The sequence below is a fragment of the Micromesistius poutassou genome (genome assembly GCF_964030765.1).
Source record: "Micromesistius poutassou genome assembly, chromosome: 14".
NCBI lineage: Eukaryota > Metazoa > Chordata > Actinopteri > Gadiformes > Gadidae > Micromesistius > Micromesistius poutassou.
Window position 1 is genome coordinate 8,554,109 of NC_140284.1, and position 23,236 is coordinate 8,577,344.

At 48.8% G+C, this 23,236-nt stretch overlaps 1 protein-coding gene across 1 annotated transcript in view; it reads right to left on the bottom strand.

Moving 5' to 3' along the window:
* LOC311358810 (FERM, ARHGEF and pleckstrin domain-containing protein 1-like) overlaps window positions 1-5,879 on the bottom strand; it is a gene marked incomplete at its 5' end in the record, with an annotated part of 29,932 nt that extends 24,053 nt beyond the window's left edge. The window contains 7 exons of the mRNA XM_084478922.1: window positions 178-256; window positions 542-584; window positions 687-791; window positions 1,060-1,123; window positions 4,009-4,060; window positions 5,051-5,168; window positions 5,865-5,879. Coding sequence (XP_084335048.1) covers window positions 178-256; window positions 542-584; window positions 687-791; window positions 1,060-1,123; window positions 4,009-4,060; window positions 5,051-5,168; window positions 5,865-5,879 — 476 coding nt within the window. The remainder of the gene's footprint in view (window positions 1-177; window positions 257-541; window positions 585-686; window positions 792-1,059; window positions 1,124-4,008; window positions 4,061-5,050; window positions 5,169-5,864) is intronic.
* Window positions 5,880-23,236: the final 17,357 nt, after the last annotated feature.

Genomic DNA, 23,236 nt, shown 5'->3' on the forward strand with positions numbered 1-23,236 from the left:
ACACACACACACACACACACACACACACACACACACACACACACACACACACACACACACACACACACACACACACACACACACACACACACACACACACACACACACACACACACACAATGAGTGAGTGAGTGAGTGAGTGAGTGAGCGAGTACACCCAGGCCTGTTCTGTCTCACCGCGTCAGTTCCTCCAGTAGCTGGGCGGGGTCTGGTGGGTAGAACTTGACCACGAACCTCAGCACCGTGTGTTTGGGTCCTGACCGGGTGGATTATTAAACACATTAGACACAACGTTACCAAGAGCGATGCTAACGCACTCAATGCAGGTTCAATTCTCCACGCTTCTGCAGCAATCCCTTCCACCAAATACTTGTTTATTTAGAGGGACATGTTCCACATTGCATTTTATTCTATACACAACAAATCCAGGCCAACACAATTATATCATCAACTACTCATAAAATTTACTTTAAGTGTATCGTTTAGCAAACACTCCCCGCATCACTCTACTTGTGTACGGCTTGTGACAGAGTGAACTTACGTCGGAGCTGCTTTATGAGTGGCTTGATGAGGTCAAGCCATACCTGAAGAGCAGAAGAACAGAATGGCCCAACAGAACGTCAGGAATAACGACAACAACGCATCGACACGGGCCGACTCCCCATCCCCTCGACCTTGTCACTCACTGTCATCTTGTGGTGGTCCTGGAACTCCAGACCGAAGTAGTCCCCCTCGATGAGGTTCATGTGGGTGCAGACCAGGTCAAACAGCACCTTGCCCGGCGCTCTTTGCTGGAAGAAAGAGGAAAAAAAGTGAGGGGATAAACAACAGTTAAAGAGCGATTTCCATGGGGCTGTGAGAGAAGAGATCTTCAGAAAATGTAATCAATCCAGTTTGAGTTGCAGTTTTCATTGCCACACAGATGCAATTTTATAGTTCCTTCCCTACATATCCTCAATGACACATATGTAAAAAGACACACAACAGACACATTCTCAAACACAGCTTGAGTCACATATCAGTTTAAATTAAATTCACAACGTTCCATCACATGCACACGGTGGAGTCTGTAGGGCTGAGGTGAGTGTCTGTGGTCTGTGTGACGGACTGAAGACCTGATGAACTACACAGAAACACCAGAAGAGGGGGCAGGGTATTACAGGGAGCAGAGACTAGGCTGTGCCGACACACAGCCAGAAGATACTGGGTTTGATCTCCTGCGTCCACAGCCCTTCTGTAAGCATCCGTGAGCAACACGCCCGGCCCCTACCTGCTACTGAATCCACAGAATTCACTTAATTTTAAGTCCCTTCGGATATGCGCATGCCTTTTAAACGACTCACATGAAGTAAATGAATTGTAAACCTGTAAAACTGCTGAGCCTCACATCGTGACAACCTGAAAAGCCTGGCCCTCACAACACAAACTCTGAGCTTCCAGCTCTGTGGAGTCTGTCATGTTATCTTCCATTAACAGATGATTGAAAAATCCCTCCATCCCAAACTCTCTCAGCAAAGCCTGGCTGTTCTTCAGCTCCTCAGCCCCGTTTGACTCCCAGCCCCCCAGTGGTTAACTGGGGTTGGGGGGGGGTGACCGCCCCAGCAGGGGGTGAGGAGGGAGGGATGAGGGTCATCACTGAGGCTTTGATCTGTGCTTTCAGTGTCACTGCAGAGGGACCAACATGGAGCTAACAGGCTTTGAAGTCGTTACAGTAACAGAGCACACACACACACACACACACACACACACACACACACACACACACACACACACACACACACACACACACACACACACACACACACACACACACACACACACACACACACACACACACACACACGAGAAGGGCCAAATCTGCTGCTAGCCTGGGTGGGAGGGGCCCTGGGTGTTAAGGAGAACAACATGGCTCTTCTCAAAAGACCAAACAAGGAGTTTGCTCTGCTGAACTCTGCTCCAGATATACATTCATTCATTCATTTAAAACAGGCCCAACTTCCTCCCCAAACACAGGCTCTTCCTCCCCAACATAGGGTCAACAGTCAGCACACAGAAACCAACACCGGTGAGCCCACCCCAGTATTTACAAAGACCAACCCTTCGTTTGACTACACAACACTCTGGCTACTGGCTGCTATAGAAACACATTCCTGTGTTGGGGATGTCTTGGGGTACGGGGAGAAGAGAGAGAGAGACAGAGACACAGAGAGAGAGAGAGACAGAGACACAGAGACACAGAGACACAGAGAGAGAGAGAGAGAGAGAGAGAGAGAGAGAGAGAGAGAGTGTGTGTGGCACGTCGTCGGTTGGTTCTGTAGTGCAGACAGCCTCCTCTCTCTGGAGAGTGGTGGAGGAGAAATGGGGTTTTAAGTGGAGCAGAATGTACTCCACACAGCTACGCTCCGTGTTTACAGCAGCGCCCCGGCGGCCTTGATAATGAGCCCGCTGGGGTTCTGCTTCTGTCGTCCGTTTGGACTCCACTCCGCCTCATGATTCAAAATGGACGACTTGGCGGCCCGGCGAATGCCAAGGAGGGCACACTTCACCCGACGCTTTGAGACACTTCAGCCTTGGAGTGTCGCGTCTTCAGTCCTTTAAATGAACACTTTATAGTTTATCAATTGTATAACTGAACGGGGCGTCAACGTTTGTCAACGCCCTGTTCCGTTTTGAGAACAAAATAAATCGCGCTTTAGTTATTTTAGTGGATTTTAACCACATTTTCTATTTCAGACCAAAAAAAATCTGAATTTAATTTCTCTTTTTCAAGACGGCCTTGGCCGAGCCAGGCGGCCAACCTCATAAAGTTTCAGATGGACGACAATCAAAATGACATAAACAATAACTTTCTCTCACTCACTCCCTTCCTCCCCCCCTCCCTCCTCCCTCCTAACCACCGGCTCCCAGAGGTTAGCTGTTCTCAGTTCCCATTAAGAGCCAACGCAGTGGGCTGGAGTGGTGGTGGTGGTGGAGGTGGAGGTGGTGGGTGGAGGACATGAGCCAAAGAAAGCCAAGCAGGGCGTGGGGAAACACGAGGCGAGGATCTGTGCCTGGCTGCAGCTCATCTCTCATTTCCTCCCGTGGAAATGGGCCGTGGAGAGGGTGGAGGACAATGAAAGCAGGGAGATGGGACCGCAGGAGAGAGAGACCGAGAGAGACAGAGAGAGAGAGGCTATCACAGAGAGAGATCCAGAGAGAGAGAGACGTAGAGACAGAGACAGACAGACGTAGAGACAGAGAGAGCGAGAGGCTATCACAGAGAGAGACCGAGAGAGAGAGAAAATCAAACAGAGAGGCTATCACACACACACACACACACACACACACACACACACACACACACACACACACACACACACACACACACACACACACACACACACACACACACACACACACACACACACACACACACACACACACAGGGAGAGAGGCTGAGGGAAGTAATTGTCCCGCCTCCTGAGAACACGAAACTGGCCGACGCAATTTGAGAAACCCGGCCATTAATGAAGCGAATGAGTCACGCTGATCGATGGCTGAGGGCCGAGGGTCCAGCGCCCAGCAGACAGCCATTCATAAAACACCTCCTGGTTCCATCTCCCCCCCCCCTACACCCTACACACACGGGGAGGAACGGAGGAGATGGGCGGTCGAGTGACGCTACCTCTGACTTTGTGCTGAAAAGGTCCACTGGTCTACGGTCTAAGGCACTACTGGGTTTGTTTTTCCTCCACCGACACACACACTCCCTGCCAGCTTTACCTCATCCTGCACTTCATTTCTCAGCACATTGCTCCCAACAGTAACAAAGGGAGCCAACAGGAGTCTGTAAGGCGGGACGACAGAGCTACGATGTGAAGAGCCTTGGGAATCAGACGAATTGCACACGAGACGCATAGACCTCCTCTCCGTACAGACTCGACTCGAATCTAAGCCCATCACAGACGCCCGCTGTCAGACTCCCCCCCCCCCCCCCCACCACCCCCTCACCCACCTAGACACGGTTACCGTTTCAGTTGCTGCCTGCCATTTCCCTCACAATCCACATCTTCCTGCACCTCTACCGGGAACAAAGGAAATGTCACCGGCACACATTAGCAGCAGCAGCAGCAGCCGCAGCACACAGCAGTTTTAGTAGAACCAGTAGCGTATCTCAGAGCCTTGCATGCTGGTGTACTGGCACAGCAGCCCTGCTCCCACATCAGGCAGACAGGCCCTGAGTCAGCTGCTCCTTGGAATTATTTATTTATTTCCGTCCGGCTCAGGCATGCAGGAACCACGAGTCCGTCTGGGTGCTTTCCTCCTGAGACGGTCACGGCTGGACATGGACACCGTGTTTACATGTCTGGGGCCAGGACCCCGGGGTCATGGCGTGCCTACCGTCCCTTCCCTACCCCTGCTGAGCTACCGCCTGACGGGACAGAGAGAAATTAAGATGACAGCACATAGGCAGGGACACACACACACACACCTGAATATTAACATCCATTCATTCAGAAGGATGTTTCTGAACCACTTTTAACATACTCTAGTCTAATAATCCAAAACACAACCTAAATACCAAAATGTGTGTGTGTGTGTGTGTGTGTGTGTGTGTGTGTGTGTGTGTGTGTGTGTGTGTGTGTGTGTGTGTGTGTGTGTGTGTGTGTGTGTGTGTGTGTGTGTGTGTGTGTGTGTGTGTGTGTGTGTGTGCGCACCTGCCCTCTGGCTCTTCCCCAGGTCATGTTTCTCATGCTTTACTGAATTCACCCAGACTGAACGCGAGTCAGTCTGGGTGATGCTACATAGACCTATCCTGGGGGGGGGGGGGGTGAGAAGGGGAGGAGGACGGGGTGGGGGTGGGGGTGGTGATGGTGGGGGAGGAGGGGTTGGGAGGACCCCTCCACCCCCCAGCCCTGGAGGGCTGTAGATGAGAACAAAGACGTCATGCCTGGTTAGATGGGAGACATGAGGATAGCGATGCAGAATGCTGACTGTTTTCACTGGAGGTGGGAGGGGATCGACGATAGAGACTGTTTACACTGGATGTGAGGGAGGGAGCGTCTGTTACTGTAGCTGCTGGCTGAGTGTGAGCAGGAGGACGCCTCGATGGGGTTTGGTTGAGGTCTGGACTCCGTGGCTCGCTGGCTGTGGGAAGGCTTCACCGCCGTCGGCTGGAAGCCGTTCCCCTCAGCCGGGTGGTTTGTGACCGTGACATTCAGAAAAGGTCACAGTGGCCGTTAAAGTGGGTGCGGTCGAGATGGAGGGGAGCGTGTGAGACAGGGCATTAAAGCGGCAGTAAAGAATGGCTCAAGGGTTACGGTAGGGGCGAACAGCCTTCCTGTGTGTTGCAGCCTCGGTTTATTAGAACGAATGAGACGTGGCTGTTTGTTGATTCACCGATTCATCCCTTCTGATTTATTGATTAATCATCAAGTCTATAAGATAAGGTCAGTAATGATGAAAAATGGCCGTCACAAGCTACCTGAGGCCTGCCTGCTTTGTCTAATGAGCAGGAAATAAAACCCCACGTGTATACATTTGTTATGATGATCTGCAAAAAGAACAAAAAGACATTTAGGTGATAATGGTTCCGGCAACCTGACCAAAATAAATCTGTTGGAATGGACCAGTGTCCTCGTGTTCTTCTGTGAGACACGCAGGCTGAAGTTTCCCCCGTCCAACAACACGAGAGATGAAGTGACACCTCGCCGGTCGGCGAAAACCAAAGGAGAACTCTGAGATGTTCCCCTCTCCCTCCACCGCGATCCGACCGAGGAGAAGCAGCTCCCCGTGCTGCAGCAGACGGATACAGAGTTATCAGCTCCGTCTGCTGTCATCAGAAACACATGTCTGCTGGAGGAGACAACAGGTCCAGCACTCACTGGCTTGTTCCGCATCGCCTCACTCTGACTGAGGGGGATCGTGTGTTTCTGTGTACAGTGTCTGAATGAATATGCCTCTGTGCGTGTGCATGTCTGTGTGTGTATGGTGTGTGTGTGTGTGTGTGTGTGTGTGTGTGTGTGTGTGTGTGTGTGTGTGCATGTCGATGTGAGCGAGTGTCTGCGTGTGTACATGTCTATGTGTGCAAGGGTCTCTGTGTGTAATTGTGTGTGCATGCGTGTCTATTTGTGCACGTGCGTGTTTGTGCACTAGTGTGCGTGTATGTACATACGTGTCTATTTGTGTGTGCATGCCTATGTGTATGAGCGTCTGTGTGTGTGTAATTGTGTGTGCATGCACGTCTATTTGTGCATGTGTGTGTGTGTACATGCGTGCATTGCGTACAAGCGTGCGTGTGTGTTTATGATTTGGGGGGCAACACGGCATGCATGCCTGGAGCCTGCGGGCGTGTCCCCACGTACGCATGTTCACCGGCTGTGAGGGATGAGCAACGGGGAGGGAGGAGAGGGGGAGTGTCAGAGCATGTTCACCGGCTGTAAGCAAAGACTAAGAGGGGGGAGGGAGGGGAGCTGGGAGAGGGAGGGGAGGAGAGGAGCCAGACTTCATTGAGATTCAGGTCATGTGCTACCGGAACACTCAGGGTGACTTCAGTGATGCCGCAAGATGACACAGAGTGTGTGTGTGTGTGTGTGTGTGTGTGTGTGTGTGTGTGTGTGTGTGTGTGTGTGTGTGTGTGTGTGTGTGTGTGTGTGTGTGTGTGTGTGTGTAATCTCCCTCATCTCGCTGTCAACAGCCGCATTTACATTTGTCGTTTCTGAGCACGGCTCAAAATACAATAGAAGTAATTTTAAAAAAGGTGTTCTCATTAGTCTGAAAAAAACGACAAAATACGCTTAAATAAAAGTCTTCTTTGTTTGGATTGGTAGGTTTCCCCAAAAACCAAATCCGTGGCCGAAAAACATTTAAAAAAAGCTTTGAGAGAATGTGGTGATTGGGCTGCCACAGCTGTCAGAATCGCTCTGTCACACCGGGCCTCCGCCTGCAGGCTGCAGAGGACAGGCATGGGAGGAATGTGTCTGATTGAAGGGGGAGAACAGGCTGAGAGAAGGGGCTCGCTGGGAGAGCCGTCTCCTTCTCTTGGCCAGGGATTTGCTGATTTCAAAGGGCAACCTGAAAGACCTGGAACACGACCAGTGTGGCTGTTGCCTTGCACTTGATTCATATTTCTGCACTCGAGTATTGCTGAATGTTATACATAAAGTTCTGCTCGCTTGGCCAGATCAGCCTCGCAAAATGTGGTCTCTACCTGGATAAATAAAGGTTGAGGAATCTCAAAAAAAGAAAGAAGAGACAAAAAGTGAAGCCTGTTGTCAAAGGGAGTTGGGAAGCTTCAAACACATTGATTCTGCATAAAGTATAATGGAGTGTGCCATTGGAATGAGACCAGAGCAGTGTGTGCGAGCCCCCCAGCATCCACCGCAAATTAATAAATAGATCCAACATGTCCGAGGTGTGGGCGCCTTTAAATGCGTGCCGTAAAAATGGTGCACGATGGAAAACACATCTTTTACGACCACTGCCTGTAATAAAACGCCAGTGCATATGGCGTAGGCTGCAGACTGGACTACTTTTATCACCTAAATACTGAATCACATTAATAGATAAAGGATCCTTCTCTGGAATTAGCCAAGCGATCTGCCCTCATTTCTCCCTCTGCTTTGTACCCTGTTGTGTCTGGAGAGAGGGTAGCACATACTGAGCGAGGATGCAGAGCGCAGCAGAGCCACCATGCTGTCAGCCACAGCCAGGGGCAGCCAGAGGCTCAACCAATCGAGGAATCACAGCCAAACAAAACAGCGACCGTACTGTGGAACGTATAGCGACTCAGGGCATGATGAGCGTCATGAACCACGGTGGGAGCCCGGCCCGGTTCTGACATTATGGGACCCAGGGCTGGGTGGTCCCTCCTCCCTCCACCTCTCTGGGAGGAGGAACGGAACACCAATGTCTAGTTCCTCTGGCAGAGAACTGACAGGAACATGCACTCATGAATACTAAACTGTTTTAAAACATGTTGCCTCAGGTGGAAGATTTGCTGAGAGATGCCCGATCACATTCTTCTGCCATGGTGCTGGTTAATTATCCCCCGAGACTGCATTATTAAAACAGATAATGCCTTCCTGCCCAGAGAGCCTGCCTCAATGTGGGGATCAGCCTTTCATTGCCTCTCCCTATTCCCTCTATCAGGGGTTTGTCTGGGGAAATCATGACGCCCTTCTGAAAAACAAATACCCTTGGACCCATCAAATATCAATTCAATCCTTTATGTGAGAAACTTGTTAAAGGTATTTCAGTTGATCACATACCCAATTTTATCTACACTGATAATGAAATGTTATTGAATTAAAAACAATTAATGACTCTTCATTGAAAAATTAAAGACAAAGAGATATAATCTCAGTGGTGCATGTTAGAATTACCAATTTAAAAACTGACAAAGAATTTAATTTGAATTTAATTTTAACACAGACATCCAAAACATTAAGCCAGTAATAAATCTATTCTTTCCACCAAGCCATCCGTGCGCGAATGAAGAGGCTTCACAAGCACTGGCATGTTTAAGAATAAGCAGAACTTCCTCCCCATGACTAAACCCCCATTACTCACACACCCGTCTGGACGGTGATTAAGCTATGACACTGTGGCTCAGTGGAAAAAGAAGAAACGTACAAGGTCGCTGAGGACAGAAAATCACCTAAATGGACATTAACACACAAACCACAGCTGTAGCGGTGAATTTATGAATGAATATTACGAGACATTCAGTCACGTTATCTTTGCTAAAAAATATAATCGAGAGAAAATATGGGGAAAATTTGGGGAAAATATTTGACTGGCAATATTTCAATGTTATGTGATTGTTCAATAATATTATCCATACTATTACCCCGTCCTACTGAGCAGTCAGCTGTACTTGGGGAACACCGTTACTCTCGAATTCAAAGAACAGTGAGAGGCCAGCTTCCATGTAACGTGATAGAATGTCTGTTCTGCATGAGGCCAACCGCCTGATGCTGTAGATGTTTGTAGATGTAGATGAAGAGACAGTGAAGAGAACTTGATGCAGCATTAAGTAGAGTCAGGTCAGGTGAACAAACAGAATGAATTCATCGCCACAACACACATAAGGTCAGTTCTACAGGGACTGGAGCACCTGATCCAAGGTCAGTTTCTTGAGTCTTTTGACAATCTTTTGCCCTATTACCGTACCATGCTTAACCTTCTAACCCGAGTGTCCTGTTAATGCTAATACCTTACAAAATGCTAATATATGATGCCAGTTCCCCTGGCATCAGGGAACATCACAGTGTGATCAGCATGATGTAATCAGAGTAGACACGCCCTACAGAAAAATAGGGACAAAATGTTGAAAGACTAGTTTCCTCGGGCCAAAAGTTTAGCCTTATTCTGACTGCCATCTTGAATTGACAAAATGTTGAAGTTTGGCAGGCAGAGTGAGGCTTTGGTGGTTTTACACGGAGCATGTCAGACCCTGACTGTGACCGACTGCTGGGTAAGAACTGTGGACTGGAGCAGCCGGTCAATCACTATAGACATGCTGCCGAACACCAGCATTGGATGCTTTCATTCTGCTTTTCATGTCTGTTTAAGCAATCAATGACTTTAAAAATCGACTACACAGTTTTTATGAGAAGTGAGTACTGTCAGATCAATGTCTTACCTAACAGGGATTAATTTACAACTGGTATTCCTAGTCACCAGTTATGTATTGAAGGCAGCATTAAGTAGACATTTTGTAAGCACAACATTTAGTTCATGGCTTCATTTAGCCGCGGTAACGGCCACTAGGTGCCATCAAGCCAATCAGTGTCCAATCAAGTAGTGAATCATCTGGCTCCAGATGCTACAACGCTACGATGCTAGCCCATAAACCATTAACCAGACAGAAGAAACACAAACATGGAAGTCCCCTGGCTTGAACCAACAGCACTACCCCCGCAGCCACCCTGAGCCAAACTAGAAGACAATGCTGAAACAGCAGAGTTCAGGCACGAGGCCAGGTCTTATAGGAGCTACCCGACACCGCGGATCCACTCACAGGACAGGTTTGAAAAGGTCTCCGCTATTCATCCAGTCTACCCGATCCCAGAGGCAGCCGACCAATCAGAGGAGGGCCTCATCACGCTCCCTACGTTCTGGCCCGGCGAGACATGCCAGGACATCCCAGGATCAATTACCTCCCGGACACGCACGCCCCCCCAAGACCTGAACTTTAGGACGCACCGTCGGGGAGCGAGACTGAGGGCACGGCGGACCGCGAGGGAGAGCGAGTACGAGAGAAAGAGCAAGAGAGAGAGAGAGAACGAGAGAGAGAGAGAACGAGAGAGAGACGACAGAGAGAGAGAGTGGGAGAGTGAATGAGAGAGATTCAGAGGTTATGTCTACAGGTCTGTACCCAAGAGATAAAGAGTAGCAATTGATTCGAAGTGTACAGCGCAAACCCAATTACATTTTGAAAATAGTTTGGAGGAATTCTTTACAGCACAAGTGCTGCACACACAAACTAGAACATGCAATCCCCTCATAATTAAAACAATTCAACCGTGTGGTCACACCCCTAATTACACAGTTGCGATCTTGTTAGGGGTGTGTTTAAAAAAGAAAAAAAAAAAAAAAGAAAAGAAAATAAGAAGAAAATAAAAAAGAGAAAGCGTCTTCATCCAGAGCTTTTAATGTCTTCTGTCCCGAGGCGTCCATCCACTGCAGAGCCGTTCCGAACCATCGCCCCGGCTAGCCGCGTTAAAGTTACACAAGCAGATGTCGCATTAGCGTTAACCGGGCAGCGGTTCAGACCTGGAGACCAGGTACATCTCACAGGCCGCACCTAAAACCAGGACCAGCCCATTGGCCAGGCGAGGGGCGGACGGGTCACGCATTGTAGCTCTGAAAGCATAAGCGTTCAATTGACATTGATTGGATACAAGTGAACACGAGGCTCCGCATGTACGGAGCAGCAACTCTCCAATAAGCTAGCGGACACACCGCCGCGCATAACCAGTGTCTTAATGCGGCTGTGTCGTACATGTCTGTAGCTGTAGGGGGGGAGGGGGGAGGGGGAGCGAGAGGCAAATTAATATGATGATATGCTAATTCGATACGGTGCATAATCATTATAGAGCAACTCGACGATTAATATGTAGAGCCGGGCACAGCAGGCAGAGACAATATTTGTCGAAACGCAAATATGCAAACGAAGAAGCCACCAGCCTAATTAACACCAAAACAACAAAAACGTGTCGGAAGTCAACTTTGGAAATAAAAACACACAAAAAGGTCACACAACAGAGCGTTATGTCCGAAGACCAGAGCAGCAGCGGCAGAGTCGGTCAGCGCTACCTTGCGGCGGGCTGCCCTCACTCCAGAGCCTTCTGGGTAATAACTAACGACAGGCCCAGATGCCGCTCTGCTACGGAGGCCAATCAATTGGCCTCTTTGAGATTAGCCTAAACTTCTTAGCGCTACAGATCCAGGAGGCGTTCCGCAGCGTGATAGGAGACCGCGAGTGAGGCTGCGCTGGTTCTTGGCGTCCGTAGATCACGCAACATCTGCTGCCCGCCACTCAAGAGTCGTGCCTTCAGGATCAGTTGCTTAGAGAGACGTCAGAAGTCAAAAGGATGACCTGTTCCTCTTATGGCTTTGGGAGGAACAAGGCGAACCGACAGAAAATGAGCTCATGAATTAATTTACTTGTACATGTTGAGTAACAAAAGTAACATAATCAAAGAGTAACACTTTGATTATGTACAAATTAACAATATACAGCAACAAGGTAATGAGGTGATCAGCATATCAACAACTCACTGCTACAAAGCTTCCACAAGGCTTATCCAAGCTAATCCTAATTTGTAGAATACTTCAACCGAATAATTGACCGTCACTTGGAAGCTAAGAATCCCAAAAAGGTAATCAAACAAACACTGGGGTGCAGGAGATCATACTGGTCAAACAGCGCCCGGAAATCAATAAGTACTTATGGGAAGGTAAGCATTTAAAACCCTGCCATGAGGACCGTCTTGGTTATCAGAGGGCTGCATCAGGGCTGAGCCCGTCAGCATGGAGGAGTGTGCTGGGGTTTTCCAGTCAGAACATAATTGATCTGTGGATAAGCTGGGCCAGGCTCTGAGCCGCGCTGCCCAGGCCTGCACGCCCTCTGGGCAGGGATTAGGGTCAACAGCCAAGAAACCACGTCCTGTTTCAGACGGCTGCTTGCGCCGCGGTCAGGGTGAGGCTACAGTGCGTTACATTCAGGGGGGAGATAGTGTAGCTAGGGGGTTTGATTCCCAGACGGAATGCACTGGGTTTGATCCCGGTTCGGTCCATCCCGGTTAGCTAAGAGCCTTAACCCTACCTGCACCTGAACAACTGGACTCGGAAATCAGTCTCATTGACAACAGCGCAGTCTCTTTGGCTTAAAGCATGAAAACGAAATAACTGAGCAGTAACAGTGAATGGACTACTAAGCTGATCTGTTTGACTGTTTTGAAGAATCCAAACTAAAGCAAGTGTTCTGTTGTGTCCTTTGCTACAGGGCATTTGGTGTGCTTGACTTGGCAAGCATCTGCAACATATGTTGCTCAGTGAGGTGGGTAACAGGCTCAGGTGAAGGCAGCACCTCCGTGGGATTCACACAAGCAACCAACCATTGATTTGCGAACATCATGTTACACTTGTTGAGTCAAGGTGTCATGGCACTCAATGAAGTCCACTTCAAATCCACAGAGTCCAGAGTGAGAGCACAACAGACCTGAATCACATGACGGAAACGTAATTTTCCATGGTGACATTTGAGAGTTGTGTAGATGGTAGATGGACTGAATTTATACAGCGCTTTTCTAACCAGTGGCCAATCAAAGCGCTTTACAATATTGCAGGGTTAGCATAACACTAACCCATTCATACACACATTCACACACCGACGGCAGAGTCAAGCACCATGCAAGGCGACAGCCAGCTCGTCAGGAGCAGTCAGGGTGAGGCGTCTTGCTAAGGGACACCTCGATACTCAGCTGGGAGGAGCCGGGGATCGAACTAGCAACCTTCCGGTTACCAGCCAACCCGCTCTGCCTCCGAGCCACATGCCGCCCCCAGTTTAGGCTGAAAGGTCAGGCTAATCAAAGGGCCCTTATTAAAACATGAACCCTGTTGGAATTAAGGCTTTATCGTGAGTCCAGGCTTCTACTAACTTTGGGGACTATTAATAAGCAGTGATGTTATTCAAACACATGACCTTTAGCAAACCCTTACCGAGGCGACTGTGACCACAGGTCTATTCTTCATTATTTAAGGTTGATTAAAAGACCCTTCTAGTGTGAGTGTGTGAGTGTGAGTGTGTGTGGCGTGTGACCTACTCTGCAGCGATGATGTCAGAACTACGTGACAGTATGACAGATGAGCCGGTCCCGGTGAGGTGCATTGTTTCAACTTTACGGCTGCCATCCGGACACAAACACACAGGCGATCACACACACACACACACACACACACACACACACACACACACACACACACACACACACACACACACACACACACACACACACACACACACACACACACACACACACACACACACACACACACACACACACACACACACACACGCTGGTGTGGCAGCCAGCGGACCAGTGGGATAAAGCAGGCACCAGGTCTTTGCGACAACAGAATACCAATTCTGCAGCCCAGGCAGTGGGAGCCTGTCTAGTCACCATGGCAACATACAGATGGAGAGCCTGGCTCCTAATGTATGGGGAAAGGCATGCTGTCGGAGGGACTGCGGGGTTTACGGTGAACCGCACAAAGACGCCACAATTCACTGGAATTACCACACAACATTAATTATCTTCATGTTAAAATGTACCTTTCAGATTAGCAAACATGGCTGACAGTTGTAATTATCTTACTGTGTGACTGTTGTAATTACTCTGACCCTGACCATGGTAATGGGAATCTGGACTAGACTAAGGCTGGAAAAACCTAGATCCATTTTCAAATATTAAAACCAGATCCAAGGGTATTTTAGATTACATATGGTGTACATATGCCAAACCATCTGACAGATGTTGACTTGCCATAATTCCCCATTCTCTAGAACACACACACATGTCATGCACACAATCAAACATGCAAGTTCATGCACACGCCAGGGTTAAGTCTTTGAAGACTGACTAGGCTTACAGTAATGGGCTTTAGAGGACTTAGAATAACAAGACAGACAATTCTGTCTACATTAATACCATGGCTAATAATACCAGTGCCATGAAAACGCACCACAGAAGGACGGATGGAGATGAGATTTTGCAGAGAGCTTCAGCATGGCGTCCAGGGGGAACATGTTTAGCAGCCTGAATGAACTGTAACACTGAAGGTCAGAGATGGTACCTTCAGCTGTACAACAGCATTTACAGATCAGTCGCCATTATTCCTGTGTGCTCTTTAAACTCTTTCCTTATCAGATGAGAGAAATAAAGTTGGTCTTTATTCATTGGATCCCAGATGGGAAATGTAGTTGTCATGGCAGGATTGAGACACAGTGAAATAAAAAAATAATAAAAAAGTGACATAAAAGAAATCCAGAACTACACAAAAATGCAAATGATGTTTCTGTGTGTTTATGGAGAATCTTCTTTAACTACCAACAGAAAGCATCCAAGACATTGAAAACAACCAAACACAAAACCTAAAATAGTAAAGTACAGTTAATGTGGCCCTCTCGGTCACAAGTCAACGTTAAAAACAACACTCAGTGTGCCTCTAATTTCATTCTACCAACCACATGGGCTTTGATTTGATTGGACGCCATCATCCAATTACAGCTCTTGCATCACTGCAGGTCATTCAAGCACAATTTGGTCAGTGACTATATATAGGCTTATTAGGCTAAACGCTTCCACGTTCCCTCTCCAAATCTGGTGAAAGTGGGTCAGTTCAGACCTGGCAGTAACGAGGCCCGAGAGCTGAATCAGTTCCACTGTCTCGAACGCAATGAGATGCGCGATCGCAGGACATCACAAGACCCGTTTAACCTGGAAACATTACGGCTACCAAGCCTTCATTTGAAATCTTTTCAAATTATTCCAAGCACAGTGGTTCATCTTTGTTTAAATGAAGGTAGGGTGTAAAGGCCCCTAAAGGGGCCACTATTAGCCTCCCTGTTTTTATTATAGCTGCCAGCTGCTTTTCCTTCATTTCTTCCATTTACTTCCTTTGTTTTTAATCCGCTTGCTAAAAGGCCTCCGGCTGTGTCTGATTGGCCGTCTTTTGGTAAAGTGTTGTCCAATCACGCACAGCCTGAGCCGATTGGCCCATGGGCATGGAAAAACAGAGGAGAATACAGGCACCATGCTATTCACCGGCTAGTTTGTCTATCCCTGGCGGAGGCAGAGGCGCCGCATTGGTCGCAGCATTGTGCTCCCGTTAAAAGAGCGAACAGGAACCCCAGAGTCCCCAGGAAGACCAGTCCTGCTGGTTCTCCGAGGGAGGACCTCCCCAGAGACTCCTCTTTTGAAATCTGTGTAGGTTCCTCTCAGACCGGTGTCCACTGACAAAGCCTCCATTCAGTCTGCGCTACACTTCAAAATGAGAGCAGTCAGGAGAAAGGCTGACGGTACTTAAAGGTTGACGCCGAGAAGACTGAGATCGCTAGCCCATCTTTTATAAAAAGAATAACTCAGATCGGGACGAACAGCAAACCTGTGTGAACTCGATGGAGGGGCGAGGGGGGGGGGGGGGGGGGGGCTTCAGGCCAGCAGAGTGAAACGGTCGGCTCGGCTTTAGTGTTTTCCTCTGCGGTTTATGCAACAGTTCCTACCTTAATTGGGAGGGCAATGCCGTCAAGTCAATATCTTCCCAGCAGGTATTGGCTCTGAAAGGCCCCAGCTGTGCCAATACCTGCTGTGTGACTACTCTCCCCTTCTTTCTCCCTCTCCCTCTTTCTTCCCCCAGATTGTTTTCTATCCATCTCCCTCTGTCTCTCCGTTTCAGTCTTTGCTTCAATCTTTACTTCATTTTCTCAAGCCCTCCCACACATATCTTTCTCTCGACCCAAGAGGAATGAAATTCAATTACTGCAAAAAAAAGATGGGGATGGAGGGGGGGGGGGGGGGGGGGGGGGGAGGGAGAGCGTTGGGAGATACAGAAAATGGACCAAACAGAGCTGCAAGGAATTCAGCCAGAAACGGATGACAAGAATATAGTCACTGTGGGGCCGCGGCTGAAGCAGGTCTTTACAGCCTAGAGTTTGACCATTAAGGACGAGGCTGGAGCAAAGTGAAACATGGTGACGGGTTTTAATTAAACAGAAGATAGCGAGACATGAGGGGAGCGAGCTCAGGGACCCCGTGAGGAGAGGATCTGCCACGAGCGAGGAGCCATGCTTAGCTTTCACCAGCACTCCTCGTTACTTTGACATTTCCCAGGCTGCCAGGCGCGGGGATAAGCTGTGAGGATGTGGAGACTTGTGAGGGTGTGAGGGCTGTACCGGCTAGAATGAACCGCTCGCATGGAGATCTCCAGTACAGCCCAGGCAAAGCAGCTATATATATTATACCATATATCATTATGGTTATGTTTAGGTAATAAACATTTATAATTCAGCATTAGGTTGGCGATGGTTTAAGCCAAGTGTGAGTGGGCTCTGAAGTTACCTTTTACATTTTTGTACTTTTCACCTTCAACGTGAAATAATCCATCTGCCAAGCAACTGTTTAAAACGTTACCCTGGGTTGTCCAAATTGTCAAATCCATCCCCCATCGGCAGGTGTTCCTGACCCCGAGAATGAGGTTGGAATCGGTTTGGGAGATGTCTAGCTGTGGTTGGGCTCCTGGTGAGGGTCTGGGCCACGCCTGCAGCACTGGGCACCCGGGGAATGACTGGTTTGTGGTTCAGGCGCCGCAAACACCGACTCCCCAGTCACTGGGAACATCATGTTAGTCCTGGGGTCAGGCTTGATCACAGGAACACTTCTGTTCCCCCGCCTCCCTCTCACGGACCAAGACATCCATCTCCTCATTACCGCCGTCACCGTGGAGACGGACCCACACGGTAAACCCACGTCAGTGACCTACAGGAGATGTTCCACAGCAGGACAGACTGAATATTGATGGTGAAGGAGGAGAGTGAAGGTGAACCCAGCGACAGGATGTAGCCTCCTGCTAACAAAAAGGCACCACGGGAAGTGGATCATCCCCTGGACGTCACTTTGAAATGTTAATTAGCTTTTTTCTGGAATCTCATTCATTCATAATTCATCGACCGGGATGGCGGCAGCAGAGGGTTGCCGTGGAGATGAATCGTACTGGTATCTCTTGAGGGTTTGCAGTCTTTAGAGTTGAAGTTGCCTTTCACAGAAGGACATAAGAGGGGAAGAGAGAGGGGGGAGGGGGGCAAGCGAGCAACAAACACCGCCACGCCCAACGTTCAGCGCAGGGTTCCAGGTACGAGCCGTCACATCAGAGCAACGCAGGAGGAAGAACCCACACACCAACAACTCAACGGACAATTGAACCCCCCCCCCCCCCCCCCACCCTCCCGGGCCACAGCCGTGAAAGATCTTGCATGCAAGTCAGAGTCAACCAGCAGATTTCTACCGAGGAACACGAGAGATGTAAGAGGAAAATAACAAGCAACCCCTCATCTCTGTTACCATAGTAACATGGCACAAACTAAAAGGCTTTGAAAGTGTGTGTGAGCGGACCTTGGTGCAGTACGCGTACCGTTCTTATGAAATATATCTGTTTGGCTCTGTTGGGGCTTTGAAGTGATTCATAGACTTAAAGAGGTCACTCCGGCTCCGGCGGTTCTAAGTCTCTATTCTTAGAAACACTCCTGCTTTCTGTAAAGTTCCCAAAAGGTTTAAATATTTGAGTATTCCTCTAAATATCTCGAGGATCCTCTGCCAAGATAAAGTGTGACAGTGTTGAAATGCAAATAGAAGTGTGCGCGTCTCGCATAGTCATACTCGGGATGTGGATTATTATTTCAGTGCCAGCATATGAGGGCCAAGTCTCATCGATTATGCTTCATAGCAAATCCAAGCCCTCTAAATCGATCTTTTTGGAGGATAGACACAGCTTGTGGGATTAAAGAGGAAACCGCGTCAAGCCTTCACAAACACTGCTCGTCATTTCACACACAGCTTAACCGACAATATGTCAATCCGACCATATCAGCATCAGTCCACCCCCCCCATCCCGGGTGACGATTTCCCCTTCTGCTGCAGACATTCCTGTATGGCCGAACTACGTGTGAATCGGATCCGATTAGCAGTTCCCCCGCAGCAATCGCACGACGACATGGTTTCAGAAATAGCCAAACTCATCGAAGTATATAAAATAACTAAATGTCAGAAGAAGAGCGTATAGAAATGTTTTTCTGTGTGTTGTGATCTGTGAGCATTATGGTACCGTGTTATCTTAAAGAACATGTTATTCTCGATTCCTGGCAGTCATGAACCACAAAATACACCAACATTGATTTTTCTAGTGTCCACCTCAAAGACGTGGTCTCAGAGGATGACTTTATTCATGGGAAACCCCCCCCCCCTCCCCCACAGACCACCCTAGGAGCACACCTCCCACTCTCCCCCCCATGAGAAATGACCAGTCAGCGGTCACAGTTCATCTAAGAAAAGCATTGTGCGATGGAAACCAATTTGGCGATGGAGAAATGCGATCCATTACAAAGCTGGAATCACACATTCAGCGCAACGTTGTGACGGTCTCTGCATTGGCAGCTGTTCTCCGTCTGTTAAAATACCCTTGGCGGTGGAAACTCCACCACCGGGGATGGTGAGGTGCCACCACATTGGCAGACGGTTCCCTCGGTTTACGTTGCCTTGATGAAACCAGGAAGATTTCCACCCGCTTAGTGCCCTTGCGATGTGCGACGGAAAACCCCATCGCTTGGAAACTGGGTCAATCAGCACTGAAGGAAAGAAAATGGCTAATCTCTCAAAATACATTTCACCAAAAGAAAAAAAAACGCCCGAGTCCTCTACCCCACTCTTGCCCGACAGGAAGTGATACATATCCCCGAATGGGTGGCGTCATAATCGGCGTGTCACTGTAGTGCGGCGACATCGACGCCCACGCGGAGACGGGCCTCCGGTCTCAGGAGGAGCCTGAAGTCTGTGGCGCCGCTAATCGCACGCCGCCCCGGACCGCTCCCCCCCGCACCTCTCAGCGTAGCCATGGCAACCCGCTCCTCGCAGGCCAGCCACGAGGAAACCCGTGGTCGCGCATGTGGCGTTTAGTCAACTAGCTGAGAGAGAGAGAACGAGAGAACAAGAGAACAAGAGAACAAGAGAGAGAGAGAGAGAGAGAGAGAGAGAGAGAGAGAGAGAGAGAGAGAGAGAGAGAGAGAGAGAGAGAGAGAGAGAAAACGGACGATCCAGGCTACACCGTCCTAGAGGGTTAGATCACAGGGACATCGCCGTTCCTGTCAGACAGTATCAGTAGATTAGGGAGGATTAGAAATATGATTAGCGATTTAGTCGAGAGGGATGAGTCACACTCTCCTTATTTAACCTGCTGCCAAATGTGTGATATAGCCACCTTCTCAGCTCAGATAAACATTATTAGTATGGAATTATGAGCAAAAGATTAGGGGGTGGACCAAATCCCTGCCAGGACGACTGGCGCTTCCACTGCAAATCTGTAGACCAGAGGAGGAGCCGGGCTGAAGGAAGCCTTCACCCCGTTTAGCTTCCAGAAGGGAGCAGAACGAAACATGCCGGACGATCCAGGCCAGCAGTCCTCGTCCTCTTCGTGCTTTGTAAAGAGAGGGCTTTCTCTCCAGCCTCGGTCTGCGAGCACATTCCCCCGTCAACATAGGAAATTAAACACGAGAGGCCCCTCTGTGTCTGCTCTCCGCCGTTAACAGTCCCCTCTTTCACCGCGTGGCGTAAAAGCCAAGTATGGCCTGGGGGAGAAGGGGCGGGAAAGGCGGAGGGACGGTTGCCATGGTTACAATCTCACTGTAACTCTTTAACTCCGGTCCAAACTCACCGGCATCCATCTTATCCTAAGCGCACTTTAAAGCTTTGGGAATTATAATTGGTACAAGTGAAAGAGAAGAGGGTAACAATCGACCACGCTAAGACGCCTTATCTCAGCGCTGCATTCCCTCACGTCACGCCGGGGAAGGGATGGAGAGAGGGAGCTGGATATTATGATAATAGGATTCACGGATATGGATGCCAGCATATTCCCTCTCGCTGGCAATAACACACCATTCATCATGCTAGACCAACAGTGGGGCAACAAAAAAAACTGAAATCAATGGTTAATCGCACTCTCCGCCTGAATGATTCAGCTCCCCTATCTCTGACGGGTCGCCCCCTCCAGTGGCCTGTGAGGAAGAAGAAGGCGGCAGCTGCAGCCCGAGGATTTACACATTCTTCTAACAACATCTTCCTCGGCCGTGGAGCTCGGGCTTACAGCGGCCAGAGAGTCACACACACGGGATCCACAGCAAACAACCACAACACAGATTCCCAGCCTACAGCAATCCGTAACCTGATCTGAGGGCAGGGGCTGGGAATGTTTAGTTGCAGCGGGCTGAGAGAACGGATGGGAAAGACAGCAGGGTATTCCCGAGGGTAGAGAGTATCATTCCCATACACAGGGGCTTGTGAAGGCATTTCCATGGTAATATTCCTGGTCACTCCACCTTGATTATCAATGTAGCCTATTAATAGCTTCAGCAATGCTAATGCTACAGATTCACCTGGATAACAACAAGGTGGGTGGATGAGGTCGATTGACATGATTACAAACAGAAATGTTAGAGCAGATTATGTAATTGTGCTGATTCAGAGGGTTGTCAGACTGCAGGCTCAGCTGCAGGGCGATGACCTTGCAGGCCGTGAGTGTGGGGTGTCAGGTCGGTGTCGGGACAGGGCGGGTTGGCAGGACGGCTCGCTCGCTGACGGACGGCTGGCCTGCTGACGGACAGCTCTGAGGTTTGCTACACCATCAGAAAGGCCAACCACGCTCGTTCCTCAGCATCTCGTTAAGAAACAGTAGTACAATGCTACTGTTATTGTTTTATACAGAAATACTTAATAATTATACTACATTACTGCCTTAATGTGCCATTGATAAAAGAGAGACAGTAGTTCAGTGTGTTGCCAACACTGGAACATCACCGATACAGAGATCAGATACCATGGAGAGTATAACAACACCACTTTTCTTTAATGAAAGAACTTTCTAATAGCCACAAACTAATGTTGACCGGCAGAGTAGGATCATTCAAAGCATTTCATAAGAGTGGACGTTGCAAAACAAACTAAATAATCTCGTACCGAGACGTTTTGCGTCTGGAACCAGCTTCGGGAGTTTTGCAACAGCTAACACAACAGACTACTAAACAGATGTTCCAACTGAAGACTGAGTAGAAGACGTGTTCGTTCCAGGTAGGACATCCTTCATCTCCATGTTGTGTTTCAAGTGCCGGTACCAGAGTCGTGTTCTGCTTCTGTCATCGCGCCTCGCTGATGAATCGGGGAGATAACTCCACGCTTCATACCGACGGCGCTCACAAGACGACTGAAAGAAGCTCTTCATCATGTTTCCACTCATTAAGTCAGAAGCTCATTACCAGTCCACTGACAACAACAATGCGCGGCTGGAGCTGCTTATGCCCATAATTGCTTTCCATTCCGCTGAACCCCTGACAGCCCACGGGGAATGAATAGGCGGTGAGGTGATGGTGGAGTTCTGTGGACCGGTGTTGTGGGAGCTTGGCCTTTTAAAAACACACAACTCTTTCAGCCTGGGTGGTCCCTACTGTCCTGGTTTTTTCATTTATTCGTGAACGAGTGGTCAATAAAAATGTACAGACTCAAATCTGGTCATACATTCTATGCTAATATTTACTAGCGAGTATTTGGCCTGCGTTTACGTTTTGATCATCGTCTCCCCATCGCTCCCAGAGACATGCGTGTGGTGAACCATGAACCATGTTCACAAACGCTGTAGACTGAGCTGTGCCCGGTTACAACAGCCTGTTAATAATATGACTGTGGATACATGTGATAAACTATGACCTTCTCTGGGGGGGGGGGGGGGGGGGGGGGGGCTCGATCCACTCAGCAGTCCACAAGCAAGCCGGTGGACTGACTGGAGACCCCTCCCCCCATCTTTACGATTCCTTATGAATTTTAAAGACTTGCAGATGTGCCTGACCTTGGGGCAGTAAATGTAATCAAAACTGTGGATGTATATATATATATATATATATATATATATATATATATATATATATATATATACACTGTATATATACACACACACACACACACACACATCTGGTGTATCACATCTATGCTACACAGACAGCAGCTTCATAATGATTATTGAGAAAACATTTTGACCTGTATTTCACGTCAATAGGAGTGAAGAATCTCAACCAGGTGTATTCAAATCTGGCGTCCTAATCCTCCCATTCAAGCTCTGTGGTTCGCAGCCGCCTCTACTGTGGCTGGGGATGTGAAGCTGTTGCCAAGGCAGAGGAGGAGCTGAGGAGAGCTGCTAGGAAATCCATTTGGCTCCATAAATAAACCTTCCAGTGGACGGTCCAGCACACTGGAGAACGAGGACTGTGAAGTATACGGTGTTGCACGTGTCAGGGTCTGGTTTCATCACAGGCGATTCGCCAGGAGAGAGCATTTCCTATGTTGGACGCATGGTGGGTAAGTTAAAGTCATTGAGCCGTCTGGTGCAACCTCAAGAAAGCGGGGCCATGAATTTATTCAACGTCTGACAGGTTTTCTTTAACAAGTGCTCTGTGCATCTCAGTTTTCCCGGAGACGGGGGCAAAATACCTCAAGCATTTGAAGAAGAGGAAAGAAAAATAATTGGAAAATGGGCAATGCATGTGAAAGTAAGAAAGAACAGAAAAGAGCTAGTACTGCCATTGTGCGTGCGTGCGTGTGTCTCTGCACACGTAAATCTTTAATCCATGACTAACACAATGTTCCACTCAGGACTGCCAATGGTCTTCCAGTAAGGCCAGTCTCCACTATAGGGCCCAACAGGAGAAAGTGACCATTCCTTCATCCAGCTTCCCTGCCCTGCACCTCATCCCCCTCCCAGCAGCCAAACGTTCCCGACACCCTGCTGTGAGGACACACATCACCCCACCACCACCTTTCACTAGCGACCAGTAAACTAAACCACCAACAAAAAGCCTCTTCAAGGAGGGGTCACGGCTAAGCACTGACGGACAAAACACCCTGGGTCTCTGATCCAACGACACGCAAGTAAACAC